The sequence below is a fragment of the Puma concolor genome, chromosome B2 (assembly GCF_028749965.1).
Source record: "Puma concolor isolate L17-30 chromosome B2, mPumCon1.1.hap2, whole genome shotgun sequence".
NCBI lineage: Eukaryota > Metazoa > Chordata > Mammalia > Carnivora > Felidae > Puma > Puma concolor.
This window is the reverse complement of record NC_141671.1, coordinates 52,702,215-52,725,900: the sequence shown is the minus strand read 5'-3', so window position 1 is coordinate 52,725,900 and position 23,686 is coordinate 52,702,215. Positions and strand designations below refer to the sequence as shown.

The 23,686-nt window shown below is 38.0% G+C and overlaps 1 protein-coding gene across 1 annotated transcript in view; it reads right to left on the bottom strand.

Moving 5' to 3' along the window:
• The window catches only part of MLIP (muscular LMNA interacting protein), a 252,780-nt gene that overhangs the window by 7,556 nt on the left and 221,538 nt on the right, over positions 1-23,686 (bottom strand). The window contains exon 14 of the mRNA XM_086707084.1: positions 3,374-3,427. Within this exon, the coding sequence (XP_086563210.1) occupies positions 3,374-3,427 (54 nt within the window). The remainder of the gene's footprint in view (positions 1-3,373; positions 3,428-23,686) is intronic.

The window sequence follows — 23,686 nt, the reverse complement described above, 5'->3', positions numbered from 1 at the left end:
CTTTTGCTTAATTATTTACATGTCTTTTAACACCAACAGTAACTATCTCACAAATGTTAAACTTCAAACTTTAGTTTCCTTTATGTTGTTTCCCATATGTTTGAAATCTGAGGTTGAAATCACTTTTGGTTAATCTTATCCACTAGCTTGATTTTAAGTTTGTCCCTAGAATTATGATATCTGATGCAAAAAATACAACTATGATATCGAAGCTATCCTTTTCTGCAACACGTTCAAAGGTTCTTAATTCAGCACTTACTAGCTGAACTGGATGCCTTTGTTATTTAAATAACCAGCTGATTTTTCTACTACTCTGTAGAAACACTCTTATTGCATAGAAACAGGCTATTTGAGTTGAAGCCAAAATTATTATGTTTGAAAGAAAGAAAGAAAACATTTGATTGTCACTATTGTTTTTTACATTCCTCTGAAATGTGCAAAATTTGGGGGCACCTGGCTGGCTCAGTTGGTAGAGTGCATGACCCTTGATCTTGGGGTTGTGAGTTCGAGCCCCACGTTGAATGTAGAGATTATTTTTAAAACTTTTTTTAATGTTTATTTATTTTTGAGGGAGAGAGACAGAGAGACAGAGTGCGAGTGGGTAGGGTCATAGAGAGATGGATGTAGAGATTACTTAAAAAAGAAAAAAGATCAGATGACAGAAGGAATGGCTTAAGAGCTGGAGAGAAGTAAGCCTCTGCAGGTTACTGAAGTCAAGAAGCTAATTAATCAGTGACAAGAAAGGCAGAGCAGGCTGTCAACTCAATGGCCGAATGGGAAAGTTATGAAAACACTCACCGAAATCAGTGTAAAATTTATTCAGTCATTCCACCTTTGGACATAATGGTTTGTCTGATTTTTTACTGTTACACAATTTGCCACTATCACCCTAAAAGGGCTAGCACACTGATAAAGAGTGAATATCTTTAAAATTTTTTTTTTTCAACGTTTATTTATTTTTGGGACAGAGAGAGACAGAGCATGAACGGGGGAGGGGCAGAGAGAGAGGGAGACACAGAATCGGAAACAGGCTCCAGGCTCCGAGCCATCAGCCCAGAGCCTGACGCGGGGCTCGAACTCACGGACCGTGAGATCGTGACCTGGCTGAAGTCGGACGCTTAACCGACTGAGCCACCCAGGCGCCCCGTAAGAGTGAATATCTTTAATATAAAGGGAGTTCACAAGTCAATAAGAATACCAGTAGATAAACGCATAATGCATAAACAAAACAGACAAAAATCACAGAAAAGTACAGAATTTTTACAATGCAAATAATGTGATGAAAGATAATATCTTCTCTTAAATTATTAATATTCTAAAATAGGACTTTAAAAGGAAGCAAGATTTCGATAGGATAGAGAGATTTAGGTAGAGAGCTAGACAGAGTAGTATAGCACTTAAGAGCTCAGGCTCTAGGCGGTCAGATCTGGATTCAATTCCTGTTGGAGCAGACCCTTCCCAGCTATTTGGTTCTAGGCAATATAATGATTTCCCTCAGCCTCAGTTTCCTCACCTGTAAAATGGGAACAATAATAGTACTTATCTTTGTTTTGCGAAGATTAAGTGAAATAAAGCATGTAAAGTGCATAATACTTTTTCACGTATAGTAAGCTCTCAAGAAATTGGCAATTATGATAATTCTCAATGCTGGCAAGAATATGCGAAAACAGCTATAAAAACAGGCTCCTCCTAGGGTAAATTGTTACAATTTTTTAGGAACACAATTTGGCTATATGTATTAAAATTTTTCCATATGTCCATAGTCATTGAACCAATAATCCTATTTAAAAATAATCAAAGAAGTGATCAAGGGTAGAAATCCACACTTATTCATAACACAGTTTTATGTTTTAATGACTAGTGTTATAGCAGAGAGCCACATGGTCTCATATGAGAAAAGTTTTCAAATTTGCAGAAATAGGAATTTCAGTTTAAGAAAAGTGGGTAATGTGCCCTAAATTGTACAAAATATGCTTTGGGAAAAGTTACATTTTATTTGCAGTTGTATTATTCATACTTCTCTTTTGTATTATGCTTATTTTTTTCTAAATTTGGCGGCTGCAGAAGTCACTATTCAAGGGTATCTGAAATGAGAGCATGAGATATCTCACCCCCTTCTTAAAAGTCCTTTAAAAATTACTTATTTTCCCTCACATTTACCACTTTGAGAGGATGTAGAAGAAGAAAACATTATTCAATTATCCTTGCTCTTGATTAAGAGAAAATTAAAAATTTCTGCACACAATTTTTCCTTGCCTCTTTGGCACAGCATTTATAAAAATACAAAAAAAAAAATAAGTTTATTTATTTTGACAGAGAGAGAGAGAGAAGAGAGAGAGAGAGAGTAAGAGAGAACAGGGGACGGGCAAAGAGAGAGGAGAGAGAGAGAGAATCCCAAGCAGGCTCCACACTGTCAGCCCAGAGCCTGAACCTGGGCTAAAACCCATGAACCGTGGCATCATGACCTGAGCTGAAATCAGGAGTCAGACGCTTAACAGACTGAGCCACCCAGGTGCCCCTACGAAGAGGGGCACAAAATGTGAAGTGACTGCACATTTGTATGAAAATTGACAGGTATGTTTCAACTGGTATGCTTTTGCCTATATGCAGAATTCTGCCCTGAGCAGAATTTACCAGGGGATCAGGGGCAGTGCTCAGTGAGCTCACCAGACACCTTCCAATGAGCTATAACTGAGACACCATGAGACTTTGGGGCTGCTGATTCACAACACCCACCATAAGTATTATGGGCACTCTTTGACGGTCGAGACAGGACAACAGTGTTTCACATATGTATCCGAAGTGGAAATCACAAAGACAGATATTGGGATAGAAAGAGTTGGTTTATGATCAAGGTGCTACACACATGGGGACCTCTAGAACCACCTTTCACATCGACAAGCAGCAAGAATGTACTTACTCAGCTATCAATTGCTTCTGAACAACACAAAGTGGGCCAGTTAGTTTTTTTTTTTTTTAATGTAAATATTGGGGTGCCTGGGTGGCTCAGTCGGTTAGGCCTCCGACTTTGGCTCAGGTCATGATCTCGTGGTCCGTGAGTTCAAGCCCCGAGTCGGGCTCTGTACTGACAGCTCAGAGCCTGGAGCCTGCTTCGGATTCTGTGTCTCCCTCTCTCTCTGCCCCTCCCCTGCTCATCCTCTGTCTCTCTCTCTCTCTCTCAAAAAAAAATAAACATTTAAAAAATTAAAATTTAGATATTTAAATTTAATATTTAAATAATTTAATAATAATCAAATAATTTCAATATTAAAAATACTTTAACTATTAATATTTTTTAAAATAAGATTTATTTCCACAACCTAATATCACATGGAAATGGATAACTATATCTCTAATTGTATCTTACATTTACCTCTTTGGAATCAAGAATTTCATGTTCAGGAATAGCCACCATTGGATGACTCAGCTTCACAGAAAAGTTGCCCAGGATGTGATCAGGGGTAGGAGTAAGGAGAAATAAATGTTTAAATTTCATTTAAATAGATATTTAAGCAATGACATAAGTATATTATCGCTGACCACAGTAGATTCTTCCAAATGTAAACATTTGATTTGAATTTAAATTTGATTTGATTTGTTATTAAAAACATGGGCAGATATTCTTGACATAGAAAAAAAAGTGTCAGTGGTGAATACATTGAGCATGAGACCATATCTTTTTTATCTTTGTGTCTCACATAAACTCTTAACAGTGTTTGGCATATAGCATAGATAGTTATTAATTGTTTATTGAATAAATGAATTGTTAAAACACATGGCAGATTTCACAGAGAGGAAACAAAGTTATATTTATGTCTCAATCCTCACAATAGGCCTCAAATGAAAAGCTCCAAAGTGAAAGAAACCAATCATGCTCAGATCCCAGTATATGCAGATGTGTCTACAGAGAGTAAATGCTTCCACAGAATATAAAGCATTGTGTATTGCAAACATTAAGAATCTCAATGTATAGGGACTTCATAAGCATTGCAATCTTACAGGATGAGGGTATTACAATTAGTTTACAACACAGTGCCATTTTAATAGGAGAGAGGCTTTTTGCTTATATAGAAATGTTTATTGTTGCAGGGGTCTTCTAAGCATTATACATACATTTAAACCTATTAAGATAGAAAAAGGCAAAGGTAATGCAGGAAAAGAGAGAGGCAGAATGAGGGACCCACATACATGAAGGGCAGGGACGAGCTATCATTCATAATAAATCTGCCCCCCTTTTTTCGCCATCTCTCCTCATTTCAACTTCGGGGGAACCACAGTACCTGATTTGCCAGAGCATTCCTTGTTCCTACTATTGCCCTGAGCAAATCAGGATTATGAAAATAATTGCCCCCCTTTCACTCTCACTAGGGTCCTGCTTTGATCAGTAAATCAGTAGAGCAGTGACTAGTTCCTAATCCTCCAGTAAAATTCAGAGGAGCCCAACAATCTGGCCTTAGCCCAGGGAGGGTGCCATCATTGGCTGCTAGGATAGCCAAGGAGGTCCTGTTCCACATCTCCTCAGGCTTCCCTCCCTCTGTTCCAGCAGATTTTCACAAATGGAGCCTGCTTTTATTTAAAGCTATAGTTTCACTAAATCCCAAACATTACACTCTGTTCCCAACCATGAAATCCTCTGGGTATCGTAACATCAAGACTCCTAGCTGCCTAAGACCATCGCTTTAAATAGAAGCATGATCTGGTCCCAGAGCCAACTAGAGATCTAAATAGCATTCCAGAAATCATCTGGAAGTGCTTAGTTCTCATTCATTGAGGTCTCCTGAGATCCTAAGTATGGCTCAGGACTGGACTCTATGTACCATTTCAAACCTTAGACCCAGGTAATTGGTCCTGGAGGCAGCAGAATCTTTAGCATACCTAGGCCAAGCTCTAGGGTAATTATATAAATCATTAGAGTTTGCACAATGGCAAATTTTCATTCTCTTGGTCGCTTAAGATATAATAGGGTAAATATCCAAAAATTTAAAAATGTTGGAAACCTTCCAATAAAATTTTCAGCTAAGATTACAAAAGTAATTGAATAATTATGTAATACCTATTTTTATACTCCATTCCTTCTTTCCAATATAGGCACTCATTCATTTATATCCATTTCATTTTAATCTTTAATTTCAGAAACTGTGTGTTAACTACCCTAATCAACAGACGAGAACAGAAAATGATGAATCCAAATTAACTGGTATTTCCCTAATCATTTATGTTTGGCTTTGGAATGCTTTCTTCTCTTTATGATTTTTTTTTATCACAGTGGGTTTGCCTTTGTATTATCCTCAAGCTGACTAAAAATGTAAGATAAAATGTGATAATAATATCTTTGAAGGTTAATGGATTTAGCCATAACAATTTATTATGCACTCACATGACGAATTCCTTACACATATTAGTTTACTTTTCACAACACTCTAGTGAGCACTGGTATTACCCTGTTTCACAGATGAGGAAATTAAAGCACTCAGAGACAGAATGACTTAGTCCAGGTCCAGAACTAGAAAGCGGCAGAGCCATGACTGGAATCCAGGATGAAAGTTTCAGAGACTGTGCTTTCAAAGCAAGGGTACAGTGGTAATATGCCGGGAAGTTACTCAGGAGACAGGACAGGGTGCCAAGGTAAGGGAGTGGGGTGCATCATTTTGCAAAAGGAAGAGCCACATATTGAAGACATGAGTGCCTCATTCAGAGATCAGAAGCAGTCAGGAGTGTCTGGTATAGTTATGAAAGGCCACACCGGAGACATAATACAATGGAGCTTATGTGTCAAATGAGGAGTCTGACTTCATTCTCCAGGCAATGAGAAACCAGTGAAGTACTTTAAGCAAGAAAGGGGCATGTGTGATCAGATTTTCATTAAAAAAAAAAAAGAAGAAGAAAGAAAGTCATTGTGACTGATGTGCAAAATATGGAAGGCTGTGGAAGTGGAGTGAGAGGTCGGAGGGCTTGGAAGATTTATGTAATCCAAGAGAGAGAATAAAGAAGAAGGTTTATATTAAAGCATTGCCTTACAGTGTGGAACAGACTCAAGATTTTCCTGGGTGACTCTAGACCCCCTATGCCCTAGGATGAGTGAAGAAGCATCAGGTAGACATGTTGATATGACTTCCCTACTGATTAGGGAAGACACACTGAGAAGCCTTGGAGAAAATTAATGTTGAGTGTTGATATCTCTGCTGAATAGAGAGACTTTGTACCGCATGAGGGCTAGAGATGCTAAGTGCAGAGGACAATAAAATATTGTGTGAAAATCTTCTCACAATAAGAATGGTAACAATGAAGCTAAACCACTAAAATAAATTCTACAGGGGTACCTGGGCTAGCTCAGTCGGTAGAATGAGTGACTCTTGATTTCAGGGTCATGAGTTTGAGCCCCGTGTTGGGCATAGAACCTACTTAAAAAATAAAACAAAATAAATTCTACATAGGTGAGTGGCTTGTTATGCAGTGAGTAGGTGTATGGTGAAGGACAGAGTCATTCAAGACTGTTTATTTGGTGCTAAGTGTTCTGGAAAGCATATTACTATTATGCCTCAAAAAAACCTGAAAAGTTAGTAATTTTATCATCAGAGCATTATTCAGCATAGAAGGATGAGTGAGATAGAAAGCTCAGGTGAAATGAGACACAACATACTTTTATCCTGGATGCAAACTCATGTCCTGAATACTGTATCACAGATTAATTGGACCTTTGCTCACTCACTACTGTGGGATAATCAACAAGTGGTATTTGAACACAATATTCAGTTGATTTTTATTACACTCTTGATCCCAGCTGCCACCACACTAATATAAAGCCTTATGAAGTGTTTGTTACCAGTGTGGGGCTTTCTCATAAATGTCACTTCTTCTCCCAAGGGAACACGAACTTCTCTAACAAAGACAGATAAATGAGCTCAAACCAACTGAAGAAATCAGAACCCTGACAACCAGAAAAAAAGAAAACATGCAAAATGTGGTTAAACCACTTCTTTACGTCTTGACTCCACATGAGAAATGGAATTCAAAGCTCTAACTTTGGTGGCCTCCCACATGAAGATGAAGGTGGTTTTCTTGGCTACCAGAAATTATGAAGCAGAGGAAGATTTGTGAGAAATGTTAACATTTTAAAATTGGCAAGAGTGCTACAAATGCTATTCAGAATTCAGTCCTTTGAGATTGCTTCTTAGCTGAGCTATATCTTCTCCTAAATTTCTTTCACTCCATTCATCTTTGGTAAACGGTAACTTCCACTTCTGTTTCCTGGTGTAGACTTGTGAACCACTCAAGTTACAGTGTAACCGTCTGAAGAACATCCCTCAAAATAGATGTGACAAACTATTTTAGCAATACCTACAGCAAATCGTGTATCTCATAGGTATATAATGCTGTCATTATGAAAGTGTAAGCCTTTGGGCATCACGTGGATTGTGTCATTCAGTTTTAGGACCTTTACACTTGGCACAGGACCTGCTCAGCACAGAGTACAAGCAAATGATTACTGGGTAAATAAATTAAGGAAAGAAAGAATGAATGAGATGGCTATGGAAAAGAGGATTTTCTGACTTGCAAAATTAAAGAATTCTGAATTAGTGAAGAATTAGGATGCATTTACTGCATTCCTAAAGAACTCATTTGTATGAAATTTTGCAAGTCAAGGGAATTCTGAGCTAGAACTATCATGCACATGTGTTCTATTTGACCCTCACAATTTTTTCTTTAAATTTTTTCTTGTTTTTTTTTAATGTTTATTTATTTTTGAGTGACAGAGAGAGAAAGAGCATGAGCAGAGGAGGATCAGAGAAAGAGAGGAAGACACAGAATCCAAAGCAGGCTCCAGGCTGTGAGCTGTCAACACAGAGACTTATGTGGGGCTCAAACCCATGAACCTTGAGATCATGACATGATCCAAAGTAGGACACTTAACCGACTGAGCCACTCAGGCACCCTAACACTCACAATTCTTTTGCCCAAAAAGGAAATGAATTTAGTTGTGTTTGAGGCTACCAACTCTACCTGCAGGTTTGTATTTCTAGTTTCTCTTGAACTGCTTAAATGTCTTGCAAACTTCTTCTCAGGCACCACCTCCACTTACGATGTAAAGGTGGAAGTCCTTCAAAATGCTTGCTAAGGGAATGAAGAGTACGAAATATGGGTTTGTCTTATTTCCCATAAAGACTTCGAGCTGCTGGAGGGTAGGACCCATCATACCCTAGCAGTTGTATACCAAACACTGGATCCGCTTTATTGCTCGAGTCTATGCCTTTGGCATCTGCATGGCTCAGTTGGTTGAGCGTGGTTGGTTGAGCTCAGATCATGATCTCATGGTTCATGGGTCCAAGCCCCACACTGGGCTCTGTGCTGACAGCTCGGAGCCTGGAGCCTGCTTTGAATTCCGTGTCTCCCTCTCTCTCTGCCCCTCCCCCCACTCACGCTTTGTCTTTCTCTCTCAAAAATAAATAAACATTAAAATTTTTTTTTTAAAAGTCTATGCCTTGAACAAAACATGGGAGTGATCCAAGATTTCTGTTACTGAGGGCAGTTTATGACATGTGCTATGAGGAAAAACCTGCTCTCAAGGACAGGGAGAAATATACTACTCCTACCCATATGTCTTAAAGAGCTCTTCTGCACTAGCCTGAAAAATTACCTACAGAATATCAGTAATTTAAATATTTATTTTTAGAATTTAAAGATGCAGCATCTCTTTTTTGGTGATGCCAAAAAGTATTAAAATTTTTCCCATGCCAGGGGTGACTGGCTGGCTCAGCTGGTAGAGCATGTGACTCTTGATCTTGGGGTAGTAAGTTCAAGTCCCATGCTGGTGTAGAGATTACTCAAAAATAAAATCTTTAATTTTTTTTTTTTCCTATGCCACTAACTCCTTGTGTGACTTAGGGAACATCACTTTGGCTCTGGGCCTTGGTTTCCTCATCTTTAAACGCTGGGCCCTAACTAGATGAGTTCTGGTACCTCCTCTACTCAGATAACTCGGTGAGTCTGTGACATATAAAAGGAACTCTGTTGATGGATAAATGATGCTGTCTCAGAAAAAAAAAAAAAAAAAATTGCTTCTTTCTTGGAATCTCCCGCACTGAGCCACAGCTGAGCTAGATGCTGTACCTCCATCAATGGTAAAGATGAACTCTCCATAGAATCTCAACTGGAGGGGCACCTGGATGACTCAGTTGGTTAAGCGTCCAGCTCTTGATTTCAGCTCACATCATGATCTCACAGTTCTCGGGATTGAGCCCCACATCTGTCTCTGCACTGTCGGATTCTCCCTCTCCCTCTCTCTCTGCCCCTCCCCTGCTTGTGCTCTCTCTCTCTCCCTCTCCCTCCTTCTCTCTCTCTCTCTCTCTCTCTCTCTCTCTCTCTCAAAAATAAATAAACATTAAAAATTAAAACTAAAAAAGAATCTTATCTGGAATCCTTAATATCAGTTCTTAACTGTGCTACTTGCTCCTTGTATGTATGAACTTTTATAAATACTACGAAGTTTCACAACACCCCTCTGTGTATTCCCTGAGTATTGTCATATACTCAGTTGGCATTTGGTATATTTTCATTGTTTTATAAACCCAGAGAAAACTTCCTATTGAGTGTTGATCATTAATATCATTATTTTGGGATCTAAGTACCAGTAAATCTAATACCAGTAAGAAAACAGGAATTTTCTGCTCTGATCTTTGTAATAAGTCTTTTTAGATATGGTTGAAAATTTCCAAATTAAACTATTTTTACTGTTTGCCTTTTCTCTTCCATCCCAGGAGGGACAGACTTGGGACAGTTAGAATTCCTTCCTCTAAAGACCACTTTCTAAAGGGCAGTTTAATGGAATTTTTTTTTTCTCATCTACTCTGTGTTCAGCCTGTTTTGAAAACAAATACCACATCCCTGTGTTTATTCACATTTTTCATCTAGACTTCCTTCTTTCTCAACTAGAAAATGACTTCCCTAAGGGGTTGAACTACACCATTCACTTTTTTCATTGCACAGCTCCCAGGTTGTAATGAAAATGGAACAACATCTATATTCCAGCACCATTCAAATTCGGGATTCAAATTTGGGAAACTGAAATTGGAATTGACAAGGAAGCATATTTGTTCTCTGTCTTTCCTCTAACCTTCAAGGGCACAATTATTTGCTTAGTACTACAAGCAAAACATCGCTTTCAATTGTTGTTGATATCAAACTCATTCTAATACAATCATAAACCAAAAGACTCTTTCTTCACAAAAGATAATGTTGGTGGAATATTTTTCTCCCCTGTTCTTTCTTTTCCATAGAACATAAGGGCTATTAGCTATTATATTCCAATGGGACAAATAATAAAAAATACAGCTCGGTATTAAGATTCAGCCTCATAAATATTTTTCAGTCCAATTCCAGCTGTTCCTAATTTGCAACTAGTTATTCCCAAGTTGCAAGAAACCTATCCCAGGACCCAGGAGTGTGTCAACAGATGTTAACCGATGTATTACAAAAATTTGGAAAAGTGTTTCTTAGGAGGAACAGGCACAAACATGATGGGGTCAAACTGTGTTCTCCCCGACTTCCAAACCCTACCAGACCCCATTCTGCTCTCCCCTAACACTCCACTCCCAGCAGCATCTTTGAGAATGTAAGGAGGAGAGGTTGAAGAGGAAGAGAGCAAATGAGCTGAGGACTGTATGACTTAAGATCGGGAGAGCAAGTCTGTCAGAATATGTCGGGAATGGCTGCAATCTAAGACCAAGTTACAATAGGCACTGCAGGATGTAGGTGGGGCAAGATGGGGGGCTAGGCAGTGAGTGTAGTGACAGTTTCAAGGTATACGGAAGACAAGGTAAGAGTGTTAGGAGGGGCTCATGTCATTCCTGAAATGTACTGTGAAGCAGTGTATATAAAGATGGAGGAATGGGGTCCACCTCCAAGGAAGTGGGGCAGACAGGCTAAATACTGGAGGCAGCCCTCGTCCCTGGAGAATCTCATCTCTAAAATCTCATCCCTGGAGAATCTGTCTCCTTTTACTCCTTGCTATCTTCCCAGCAAAAGCACATCCTAACAGCCATGGTAGTTTTTATTCAAACTTCAAACCATAATGGATGTGGTATTTACTAAATTAGAAGTCCATAGAAAACCCCTATGTTTAGTTATGTTATGTTAGTAGGTTTTAGCCATTCCAAAGAGTAAGATCTTTTGCAAATTAGGATAAAAATGCTTATAATACTACATATTTGTCTAATATTTTTATCAGCTACAGTTTGATAAACTGTTAAAATGTTATTGAAATTTTGAAGCATAAAATGCATTCCCAGGCATACAAAGCTTCAGAATATTTGCCAAATAAGGACCGCTTTAAAGTCCTTCTTAGATCAAGAAGAGAAACAAATGCAGGAGGGTGAAGTAGGAAATTCAGGAAGGAGGGTAATAAAGCACTCTGAGTATGGTTTTGCCATTAAAAAAAGAAAATAGAAAAAAGAAAGACCATGTACAAGACAGAAATTATAACCATAAAATGGCAGAAATAAAAATTGAGAATGAAATATATCAACATGATGAGAGGTAATGGAAGGGGCAAGATGAGACTTGTCTTACTAGAAGATTTAGATATTAATAAGGATATATGAACATGAATGTGGACCCTAAGCTAAGGGCAATCATAACAAGAAAATAGAATGAATCACTTTTAAACTAGTAAACTAAAACCAAATCTCTTGGGTGGAAAGCTGGAGAGAAAAGAAATTGTAGTAATGGAAAATGTAAAATAATATGACAATATTAAGGTCATGTAGTGAGATAATCTCATACATTAAGAGAAGTCTCTATAGGTACAATTAAAAATCAAGACCAGAGAATATTTGGTCAATAAAAAATACACACACACAAGAAAACGTATAAAAATTGAAAATAAGAGGAAAAGATTTATCTATCCAAAATGAGACAAAATAAACTGGAATAGCAATGTTATATTTATAAATGGATGGACCTTAAGAAAAAAAATTATAAGAGACAAGAAAATACATTATATACTAGTAAAAAAAAAAAAACTCAATGGACAAGAAGATCTGACCATCATAAGTATACATTCTTAATAATACAAAGTATTGAGATTAGTGGTTGACCTCTGATTCTTTGAGGGCAAAGGAGATACCTTTTATGCTTCATTTTAATGCTTCAATAGAACTAAGATAGTGTTTCAATGACCAATGGGAGATAAGTAAATATTTTTAAACAACCTGAAGAAGGGTCCAACCCCATGGTCATATCTTCCCTCCACAAAAGCTTTCTACTTGATTCACAGAACATATGGAACATAAGGCTTATTGAGGGCAAATGGGTACTATTATTTGATAGCTGTAAAGGAAATGTTCTGAGTTGTATTGAATCAGTCACATGTGGGTAAACTTCAACAAATTGAAAAATCTGAAAAAATGTTCTGCTTATATTTTAGTGAAAGGAGTAAAACAGTGATCACATTAAGCAAGATGAAGCCACATAGGAACATTCTGCCCTGAAGTTTCAAAATAAGAGACTCCTCCATGATGCACATACCACATGGTATATGTGGTTTTTGTTACATTGAGTAAAAGAATAATGAAATAAATTAAAGCAATGAGACAAAAAAGTAGGTTGAACCATATCAAACTGATAAAATTGATGTTCTTGTAGGTCAAGAACTGTTGGATGTGGATCAACCTCATACAAAAGACATTTGAAAAATAAGTCATAGCATTAAAGGAAGTTTAGACAAACAACTGTGCTCAAAGATAAACATATATATGTATGTGTGTGTGTGTGTGTGTGTGTGTGTATATATATATATATATATATATATATATATATATATATGGAGACTCAATTTATAAAAACTCGGTTTACAAAGATGAATGCATGCCTCCACAAGGGTTTTTATCATATTTCAGGGCCTACAGCTGCCTCCTTCTATAGACCATTGCCCTCAGTTGAGGATACCAGCCCTTAGCCCTCAGCTGAGTTTCTTGACACTCTCCCACATCATGGTCCACAACCAAAGATTGACTGACAGTGGGGATCAAAGTTCAGCACCTTTTCCACAAGGGTGGATAACTTTGCAATCTATGCTAGCCTCCCTATGAGTTAGGCCAAGGCCCACCTCTACCGGAGAACACATTTGCTCTGCTACTTGTCCTTCTCAATGAGGATTCACTCTCTCTTTTACAGGAAACAGCACAACCTCAGTAAATCACAAACACCTGAACCCTTGTCTCAGGCTCTGTTTCCAAGGAAACAGCTCTAGATACCATGCACTGGGGAAGAGGCAGGTGGCAGCTGAGTGCTCTGATATACAAGGAACTCATTTTTCCTTTGTGCCTCTATCTGAACAAGGTGCAACTTGATGGCAGTTTATTTTCTTTATGCCTATAAAACACAAGTATGGTCAATAGATTCTAAGGAGCCAGTATGTTTTTTATAAGAGCTTTAAAAATCATCTTTGTCCAAGTGTACCTTTCCTCACTAAAATTGCCATCCAGCCTGCCTCCTACTGCACAGTTCTTATGAATTAGTAAGTTCTTAATTTAAAATGATTTTATTAAAAATGTTACAATGAAAAAATTCAGCTATAGATGACAACAAATGAGCTCAGAGACAGAGGTATAAGAATTGATTGTTCTTGATTTCCTGGAAGAAATTTAAAAGTCAACTGTTTGTGATTACACTAAGTACATTTTAAGAATGAACACTGGCGATTAGATAACCTGAAACATGCCTGGTCTCAAATGCCAGCCTGTCATTAAGGCATCTGTTGTGTTGAAATGTCCTTCTTGCCCTCTAGTGGAGAACCTAACTAAATATGATTGATACTTGATTTTTCAGAACTGTTTCTCTTAAGATACCTGCTCCCTGGCATTCATTTTTAATGTTAAAAGCCCAATTAATTTGCATTTACCCATTTTGAACAGAATGTTCTTTATGAACATATACAGATTCATCCATTCTGAAAACAATTTGGCATAGGCAAACAGTGCTCCTGTTTTGGTTTCCTGAAAAATCTAAAAACATTAAAAACCAATTTTGAGTTGGCTTTTTCTCCTATTCCGCCCACCTCAAAGGTTTTCTATTCTACAGTATCAGAATAGTTATCCAATTCCCAGAAACTCCCAAAGTTTCCAGAAAAGTCTTGGAATTGAGAGCAAGGTGGCTTATCTCTCTGGGATGATAGAAAATAAATTTTCTTGGTTTATTCACACAGAAGGATTTCTAATTATGTAGATGAAACAAAAACAGATATTATCAAGGAGAAGGATAAAATGAGGTTTTTTGCCTCTAAAGTTCAAGATGACTTCTTTTTTTTTTTTAATTTTTTTAACATTTATTTATTTTTGAGAAAGAGAGAGAGAGCATGAGTTGGGGAGGTACTGCCAGAGGGAGACATAGAATCTGAAGCAGGCTCCAGGCTCTGAGCTGTCAGCACAGAGCCTGATACAGGGCTGGAACCCACAAAATGCAAGATCATGACCTGAGCCAAAGTCAGATGCTTAACCAACCGAGCCACCCAGGGGCCCCTCAAGATGACTTCTTTCAGTAAATATGGCGGCCTCAGTCTGTCAAAGTATTAGATGTACAGTGGTTCTCTTAGGCACTAACCTTTGAGTCTGCCGCAGAAACATGGTTGCAGCCTGGGGTTGTAAGGTGAAAAGCACTGTGGCCTTTCATGATAAACCCAGTCTCTTCCAGTAACTCACATCGTCATGGCCTTGGGTGTGTTAGGAGTATTATTCTGCAACATTTGCCTCCAGTTTCCTCATCTGTGAACTGAAGTAAGGCGCATGACCTCAGTAGTTAGTTCCTGTCCTGAGGTAAATGGCTCTGTTATTTGGCCAGACAGAAGTCTATGATTCCAGAGTGGTGGTGTTGGTGAAGCTGATGATGCTATTTCCTTGATAGTTTTTTGTTTTGTTTTGTTTTGAAGGGAGAGTCTTAAGAAAAATTAGTCAAGTGCCAGCTTTTGAGCTAGTCTGCTGGAATTTTATACAAATTATTTACACTTTCTGAGCCCAGTTTCTTTGTATGTGAAATAAAGGGGATAAAACCTACTTTATTATGCTTTGAAATTTAACTAAAATGCACTCTATAAAGTGGCATGTTATTTGCAACGACATGGATGGATCTTGAGGGTATAATTCTTAGTAAAATAAGTCAGCCAGAGAAAGGCAAATCCATATGATTTCACTAATATGTGGGTTATAAGAAACAAAACAAAGAAAAACAAAAACTCTAAAAATTAGAGAACTGGTGATTACCAGAGAGGAGGTGGGGTGAAATAGGTGAAGGCAATTAAGCGTGCATTCAGCGTGGTGAGCTCTGAGTACGGTAAGACCTGTTGAGTCACTAAAGTGTATACCTGAAACTAATATGACTGTATGTTAACTATACGGAAATTAAAAAGTTAAATTAAAAAATAATATAACAAAATAAAATAAACATAAATAAATAAAGTGGAACGTATGCCTACTTTTTCCCAGTATGAATTTCTTTCTTACAAAACTTCAGTGACCCCTCAACTCACTCCCTGCCTTCTGCTCACATATCCAGCTAACCCAGTGCCCCCAGGGATGCAGAAGCTGTCTGAAAGTCTTACTTCTGGCTAACTTCAAACAATAGGTCTTGGTTCCAGTTGCTTCTTCAATACGCTGGCCTGCTTCCATTTCCTCACGCTTGGCCCTGTTCCTTTTCTTTCCCGCCTGGAAAACTTCCTGCTGTTCCTTCTAACTGGAGTGCCCAGCAGGCCCCCAAATGGCTTCTTTTTAGACCTGGATTCAGACATCATGGCCTCATTACGTCTTTCTGGATTCATCAGACTAGAGCAGGACTTCTGTAACAGATACTCATAACTACTTGATTGTCTTCTACGGGACACTTGCCACAATTATCATTAAGTAATGGGCTTTTTTTGCATATTTAATTTCTGCTTCTCCCAAGTAGAGAAGAACGTACCTGGCAAAGGCCCCTCACATTTCTCTGACCTTGATCTCCGTGTATGGCCAGCAGAGACACCTAAAGGATACTTAGTAAATCTTTGTGAAATAAGTAATTTGTCAGCTTCCTGACTCCAGGGTTCCGAGACGTCATGTTGGAATAAAAAAGCTGCAAAATTTATGCTCCTTATTACCAGTAGGGAGTTAGGCTCTTACTTAGACAAGGTTTTTGTAACCTTGAACCAAATCACTTAACTTAGTGCTCATTTTCTCATTTTGAAGCTAGGTGCAATTGTAAACGGCTTCTCTCAAAGGAGTGTTGCTTTATTCTTAAAATACATCCGGAAAAGACTTTTCACATCTTTAGATCTAAATATTTACAGCTTACCTTAGAAAAACAAATTTTTATTTCAAAGCCCCCTCAGCCTTTGAACCAGTAGGTGAAGGTTAGAATTGCTTTAGATTTTCCCTTCTGCAGCTAAATCACAATCTGCTTTAACTTCTGTTGATTAATCTCTGTTGAAATATCAGAGGAAGTCTCAAAAAAAAAAAATCTCCTTTCAGATGAGCTACTAAAAAATTTAACCCACGTTGGAAACATGCCTATATTAAAATTTTAATTCACTTATCACATGTCTGTGGATTCATAGAGTCAGTTTTCTGAGTAGCCATGCAATGATATCACCATTAAGATAGTCTCAATAATGGACACAATAGAAACTTTACAAGTTGACTGAATTTGAAAATAAATAAGTAGGAGAACAAATGGAGGAAAAGAAAGTGAGAAAATTCAACATTTATAGGATGAATGACCCAACGGGTTTAAAGGAAGCATGCTCTTGACCTAGGAACAAGCTAAAGCCATTTTACGGAGGATCCTTTCCTACCTACCCATCCTGGATATAAAAGTTGCCTTCCTTTCTTCTGTCTTCCTAGTTCATTCACATAGTACAGCACTACCAGGAAACCTCATCCGAGGTTCCAGAGTCCACTGCCAACCCCTAATACTCCATTTTGTGAAAATAAAAGACAATAGAGCTTGAATCTCCTGATAAGTTCACTGTCTATTACATTTAGGTGTAACATTCCTATGCCTATTCCCTAAACTGTGTATTTCTTATCCATAATACATTTGGCTAAAAAGGTCCCCACACTATTCAAATAACTGTCTCTCACTTTCGGCTTATTCTGAGTGATCCTTTATGTAGAAAAAAACAAATAATGAATGGAATTGGACGGAAATATCCCCATTGTGTTCACTCTCCTCTCATTTTGTCATTGCAGACAAGTTATATTTCCTCTTTGTTCTTAATCTATAATCTCAAGAGCAGCTGCTTGGAAAAGAGGCTAATAAAAATGGATCAGTAAATACTGTGTTGACACATCATAAAGATAAGATACACTTCAAGTTAAATGTTTCACCTCTCTTAGCAAGAACATAATTCTAATATAAAGGATCGGTATCTTCTAAAATCTCATTTTATGAAAAAGGCATTTTAATTTCTTAAAAAGTAAATCATAAAGTACATGTTGGCAGCTACAGTACTTTTGCAAAGAGAAATGACTTTTAATAATTGAAGCAGTGTTCTGGGGAAAAAAAAAAAATGTACCTTCTGATTCAGTTAAGTCCATGAATACTGGCCGTATAAACACTCAGCCCAATGGTAAATGTTACAAGCACATGGGAGCAATTTTGATTAAGAATTCAACCTAACATTTATGATTTTCTTTAATTAAGAAAAAAAAATCCTGTGGCCGAAGGTAGTATATATGCCATTTAATACTTGTGTCTCCTTTTACTTGATAAAAGTTTTATGTGAAAAATCAACCATTATAATCAAGCACTTTTTAACATGTTGATATAGGTTTTCTTTGTAAATTTGTTTCTCATAATGAAGTTTATCTTCTTGTTGAATCATTATGGAATTTAAAAGATGAAAGAGGAACAATTTGCTACCATAGGGAAAGCTCAAAATTTTCGGAAATGTAAAAACTTTTAAGATCATCCAGTCCAGTGGAAGTTATGAGTTTAGGAGTGTTTTGTTTTGTTTTTTTTTGGTTTTTTGTTTTTGCTTTTTGGGTTTTTTTGTTAAGCTTATTCATCTATTTGGGGAAAGAGAGAGAGGGAGAGGGAGAGAGACAGAGAGTGTATGTGCGAGTAGGGGAGAGGCAGAGAGAGAGGGAGAGAGAGAAAATCCCACACAGGCTGTACATTGCCAGCACAGAGTCCAATGAGGGGCTTAAACCATGAGATCATGACCTGAGCCAAAATCAAGAGTCAGAAACTGAACCAACTGAGCCACTCAGGTGCCCCTGAGTTTAGGAGTTTTAAGTAGGTCTCAGGAATCTGCATTCTTCTGAAGCTCCCCATGTAATTCTCATGAAATACAGCCCAGTTTTGATCTTAGAGTAAGAGTTTTAGAACCAAACCCAATATCCTACTATTCCAGAGGAAAAAGAAACTCACAGAAAAAGAGTGACCTGTGTCAAAAATATCATTTCTGTAAATTAAATGTACACAAAACAATAATGCAATATTCAGAAGAAAATATGCAAACAAATGAAAAACAGTATAGTCGACTATGAAGAAAAAGGAAAGGGGAGTGAGAAATCAGAGGTAAAGCAAATACATATGGGAATAAAAAAAAATACATATGGGAATAAACTTGAAAGCATTAAAGGAATGAATAGGTTGTAATACAAGGAAAAAACATATTATAGATGAGAGTAATGTCCTCCCAGTTATATCGATGGATTGTTTCTTCACTCCAGCACCAAAATTCCACAAACAACAGGTAGCATGCTGAAAAAAATATATAAAACTGAGAACTTAAGTTGGAACATGAAAGTTTCAGGTTGCCACTTGATCTTGCTAAAAATCCTATGATACAGATTCTATTTTTTTTTTTACATTTTTTTAAATTTCTTTAAGTAATCTCTGCACCCAAAGTAGGGCTTGAACTCATGACCCCGAGATCAACAGCTGCATGTTCTATCTACTATGCCAGCCAGGTGCCCCTAGAGATTCTATTTTTATTGCTATTTTATAAATAAGGAAACTAAAGCAAGAGTGTGGATTACTTTTCTAAACATGACCATAGAACAATTCATTTATTCAACAAGATTAATTCAGCAACTGATATCTTACTTGTTTAGAGGCTACAGTTTTGTTGCTCTAGGTCTACTTACTGATCAAATTGGACACTTCTAATAATGACAAGGAGCAAAGAAATAATTGAAATCATATAATATTAAAACTATTTATTAACAAATGGTTTGTTACACTAGTAGATCTATAAGATATTTATTTTCAAAAAAAACTATTTTAAAAGTATTTTTTTTCCAAAACAATAGGAAAAATAGAATAGATACTCTTCTACAAAAATGTCCAGGATGGATCAGGACACGTGTCATCTTACACAGGAATATATGTTTTCCTCTCTCCGTGAAAGATCTTCACATCTTGCCCTGACCCCCAGCAGTCCTGATCACAGCCTGGGGTCTGCAAGCTGGAGTGATCAGGGCTGGGGAGGGTCCTGGGCAGAAAGAACAGAGGTAGGAGATGAATAGCTAATGCTCTCCTGCTCTGAAGTAAAAGCTATTTTTGAAGGGGCTACTCCAGAGAAAAGCACTGAAATACTCCAACTGAACGTGTTAGAAAAAGCTGGCTCCAACACATGCATAGAAAATATATAGTAGAGGGGCACCTGGGTGGCTCCGTCGGTTGAGCGGCTGACTTCAGCTCAGGTCATGATCTCACGGTCTGTGAGTTAGAGCCCCGCATCGGGCTCTGTGCTGACAGCTCAGAGCCTGGAGCCTGTTTCAGATTCTGTGTCTCCCTCTCTCTCTGACCCTCCCCCGTTCATGCTCTGTTTCTCTCTGTCTCAAAAATAAATAAATGTTTAAAAAGAAAGAAAATATACAGTAGAATTTAATAGCAGTGGAACCAATGGGGGGATACCTATGTGAGAAAACCTGCCACACTTATCTCTTTGATGAGACAGAAGCAGACTAGAAATAAAAGAAAATGGTAAATGGCCACAAACAAGGTACAAGGATCATGCGTTTTAGGAAACCAAAAGTGAATAAAATGGCTGCACAGTCACAAATTAGGCCTCCAGATAACACAATTTTTCGAAAACTGAAAGACAAGATGTCCTCAGAATGGCTGTCAATGTTCTCCTGGGGCTTCAAAGCTGTCTCTCTGTCTATAAAGATGCTGTTCTCACAGATAAAGCCTTGCAAGCTTTCACTGTAAATAGAGCCTTCCTGAGTAAGAAATCCCAGCCTCACTCCTGCCAGCACATCAGAAAAATCATCCTGACTGTGAAGGTCTAGTTCTCCTTCCCTCCTCTCAGTGCTATTCATAGGTCCGCCATGTGTTTTCTTGTTCCTTTCTACTGCAAGTCGGAAGAAGAGTGACCCAGGGGAGATGGCAGTAAGAGAGAACTTCCTGTCCACATGGCCTGTGGTTGTGCTAAAAACAAGGTAGAAAATGGAGCTGGGATAAGAAAAGAGGAAAAAATACAGAAAACTGAGTGCATAAGTGGGAAAAAGGAAAGTAAGCCAGAAGAATTGGGATTTGGGTTTGACTTAAAAATTAAAAAGAGAGCTGCGCCTCAGAGATAATGGGAATACAACACAGAAGAAATGAGGCAGAGGATGAAGAAAGAATAAAGGTTATGAAGAGTGATCAGCTTTCAGTTACATACCTTATGTGCAGATTAGTTTTCTTACTTGATGGCCAGGAGAGTAGTTGAGACCTCTGTGGTGATGTCTGAGTGGTGCTTAGAAAAAGTAATCTTTCTAAAAGAACTGAATTCTCAGAAATAGACGGCATGGGTTCCTGACAGCACAGTCAGCTAAGTGACCAGCCCTTGATTTTGGCTCAGGTCATGATCTCATGGTTTGTGAGATCAAGCCCTGTGTCAAGTTCCATGCCGACAGCATGGAGCCTGCTTGGGATTCTTTCTCCCTCTCTCTCTGTGCCTCTCTCTCTCTCTCTTTCTCAATGTCTCTCAAAAATAACAAACAAACAAACAAACAAAAAATAGAGGGTGGATCCACTAGGCTGTGAGCTAGTCATCAGCAGATATGCTGTGGAAGGTGTTACTAACTTTGAAGATAAACATTTTTATATAAATTACAAAATAGAGGAAAAATTGGTAAAATGACTGGGGATGAGATAGTTGTAAGATAATGACCCTCCACACTCAGACCTATAACTCCTCTGTACCCTTTATTGTATCAGCAATGATATATGGCCCACGGCATAATATGTCAAAATTAAAGAAAATTCTCTTGCATTCTGATAGCCAAAGTTTTGATTTACAGGATCCTGGACCCCACATTTAGAACATAAACATAAGATTTGTGAATATATATAAAATATAAATTACTGTCATACCTATGTCATCTCGGGCCTTAACATTTTACTACCAGACTCTGAACTTCATTTGACTAGTCCCTGCTTTTCTTTTCCTGAGGGCTCTTCTGGGATTAATGCTCCCATCCCACAGGCACAACCCTCAAACAAAGACAAGCAGGATTCCCCACCCTGCCTGCCCTCCCCCCCACACTCCACCTCAGATTGCCTCACTCTGAGTTGTCCACATTGGCTCCTAGAATTCACCAGCAAACTCAAGCTCTAATTCCCACATGGTAACTTGCTTGATGATACACCCTTTATTCGACACCTTCTCCTTGTCTCAGTTCCCTACTTCCTTAACTGGTGTTTCCTAGAACCACCTCCCAAACTAACTACTCATACATGAAACTTCTTCTCAGGGAAACCAAAAAAAGACACAATTGATTCTCATTATTCACAATAGTTATGTTCTATTAAGTCACTGCAAATATGGAATTAGCAAATCCTGAACCACTGCTCCAGGATGAAATATAAGATTAAGTTCGTGCGAGTCTGATTATGTTTTCATCAGTCAATCATATATCGTCTTGTTTAATGTGTCTTTCTGTTTAAAGATATCTTATTTAATATATTATTATTCATTAACATTGAACCTACAGCTAACAGCCCTATAATTCATGCCTAAAGAAAGCTTACCTGACATGTATAGTTTCTCTGCGAAGCACATCATAGCCTTCTAATGTATAGAACACCAAACAGAACTTCAGCACTATGCCTAAGAGGCCATTTTAAATAGTGAAATCACCAAGAAAAAGCACACAAATTCAAAATCTGTGGTACTAAGACATGGAGAGAATGATTGCTTATAGCATGAGAGCTAAAACAAGAAAATAGAACATCACCTTGTTCACCCCACTGGGAACATGTGCACAGGCCAATCAAATATTGCATTGTTCTTCACATGTCCACAGATGACCACAAAAGTGCAGTGAGTATTGCTTTCAGGGTTACCAATAAATTCTAGTGGGTAGGCAAATTCTTAAGTATGGACTCCTAGAATTTTCTACAAACAAGGGGACAGGAAAAGAAGAGTAAAGAAGGATATGTAGATTATCTAAATCGATGATTCTGAGAGGACCTCACAGAATTTACCTGCTCCCAAGATACAGGTAACTGTGTTTTCCACGTATACTATAGGGGCTCAGAAGTAACTAATCTAGAACCAATGAGGGCATGCCATTTAGGTGAAGAAAGGAGGAAACAGCAGTGTATTATATGACTGATGGTCATATACCAGACAGGACTGAAAACACCCCAGTAGATACCAGAACCCGCATATGGCAAAGAAAGATCAGATGCCCCCTGCCTCCACCTCCCCACCCCACCTATGTTCCTATGTTGAAGCACTCCATAAACACCCTGGAAATCGCACACAACCCAAGAAAAAGGGAGTTTCTCAACTGAGTGAAATTGTATTAAATGTACTGATAAATCCATAAATTGACTCATATTTAGTTTCTACTTAAAATGGAAATAATCCCAAATATTCAAGCATCTTAGGCTCCTAGTGAATAACCTGCATCATTTTAGGATTTGTTCATCATGAACACACATTTATTTATGGCTATACCTACAATGTGAAAAGTATCATATTAAGCATGTCACGCCCTAGATGGACACTAGGACAATCACAACAAATGAATACAAGGTAACTTGTAATATACAGGAGATACGTTGGCACAGGCAAGGATTATAAACATTAAAAGGAGAAAAGCATCCCTGAATGTTGATGAATGGGGAAACTTCACAGAGGAGCAGGGATGGTTTGACTAGTCTCTAAAGGATGAGAATGGTCTGCCTTGCATAAGTAAGGTGAAAAACAGGAAGGTATTTTACATGAGGAGAATGCAGGAGCAAGTTAAACAGTAAGAAATTCCCAAGGCATGCCTGGAGGGAAAGAAGTCGATTGGTTAGGAAAGTAGAATAATAAGAAAGAGTAGGGAGAGATAACAACATGACAGACATAACAAAAGAAGAATCCATTCAATTTGGTGAATGATCAGCTATGAGGTCAAAGCAGAAAAAGGATAATGGCTGAATCAAGTTTGAGTTTGAGGACTGAGTACTGTGTTATTAAGGACAGAAGTAAGGAAGCCAGAACAGAACTCGTTCGAGGCATAACGAATGATGAGTTTGAAGTGACAACATGACATCCGAGGGGAACTGACAAGAGAGCAGCTGAAGATATAAAACTAAATCTCAGAGGAGAAACAGAATAGGAAATGTGGATTTGAGAATGATCAGGACTAAGATAATCACAGAAGCCTGTGAGTGGGTGGGTATCTGAAGGGGGGCAGTTAGAGAGAAGGGGTAGAGGAAGAAGAAGTGTCCA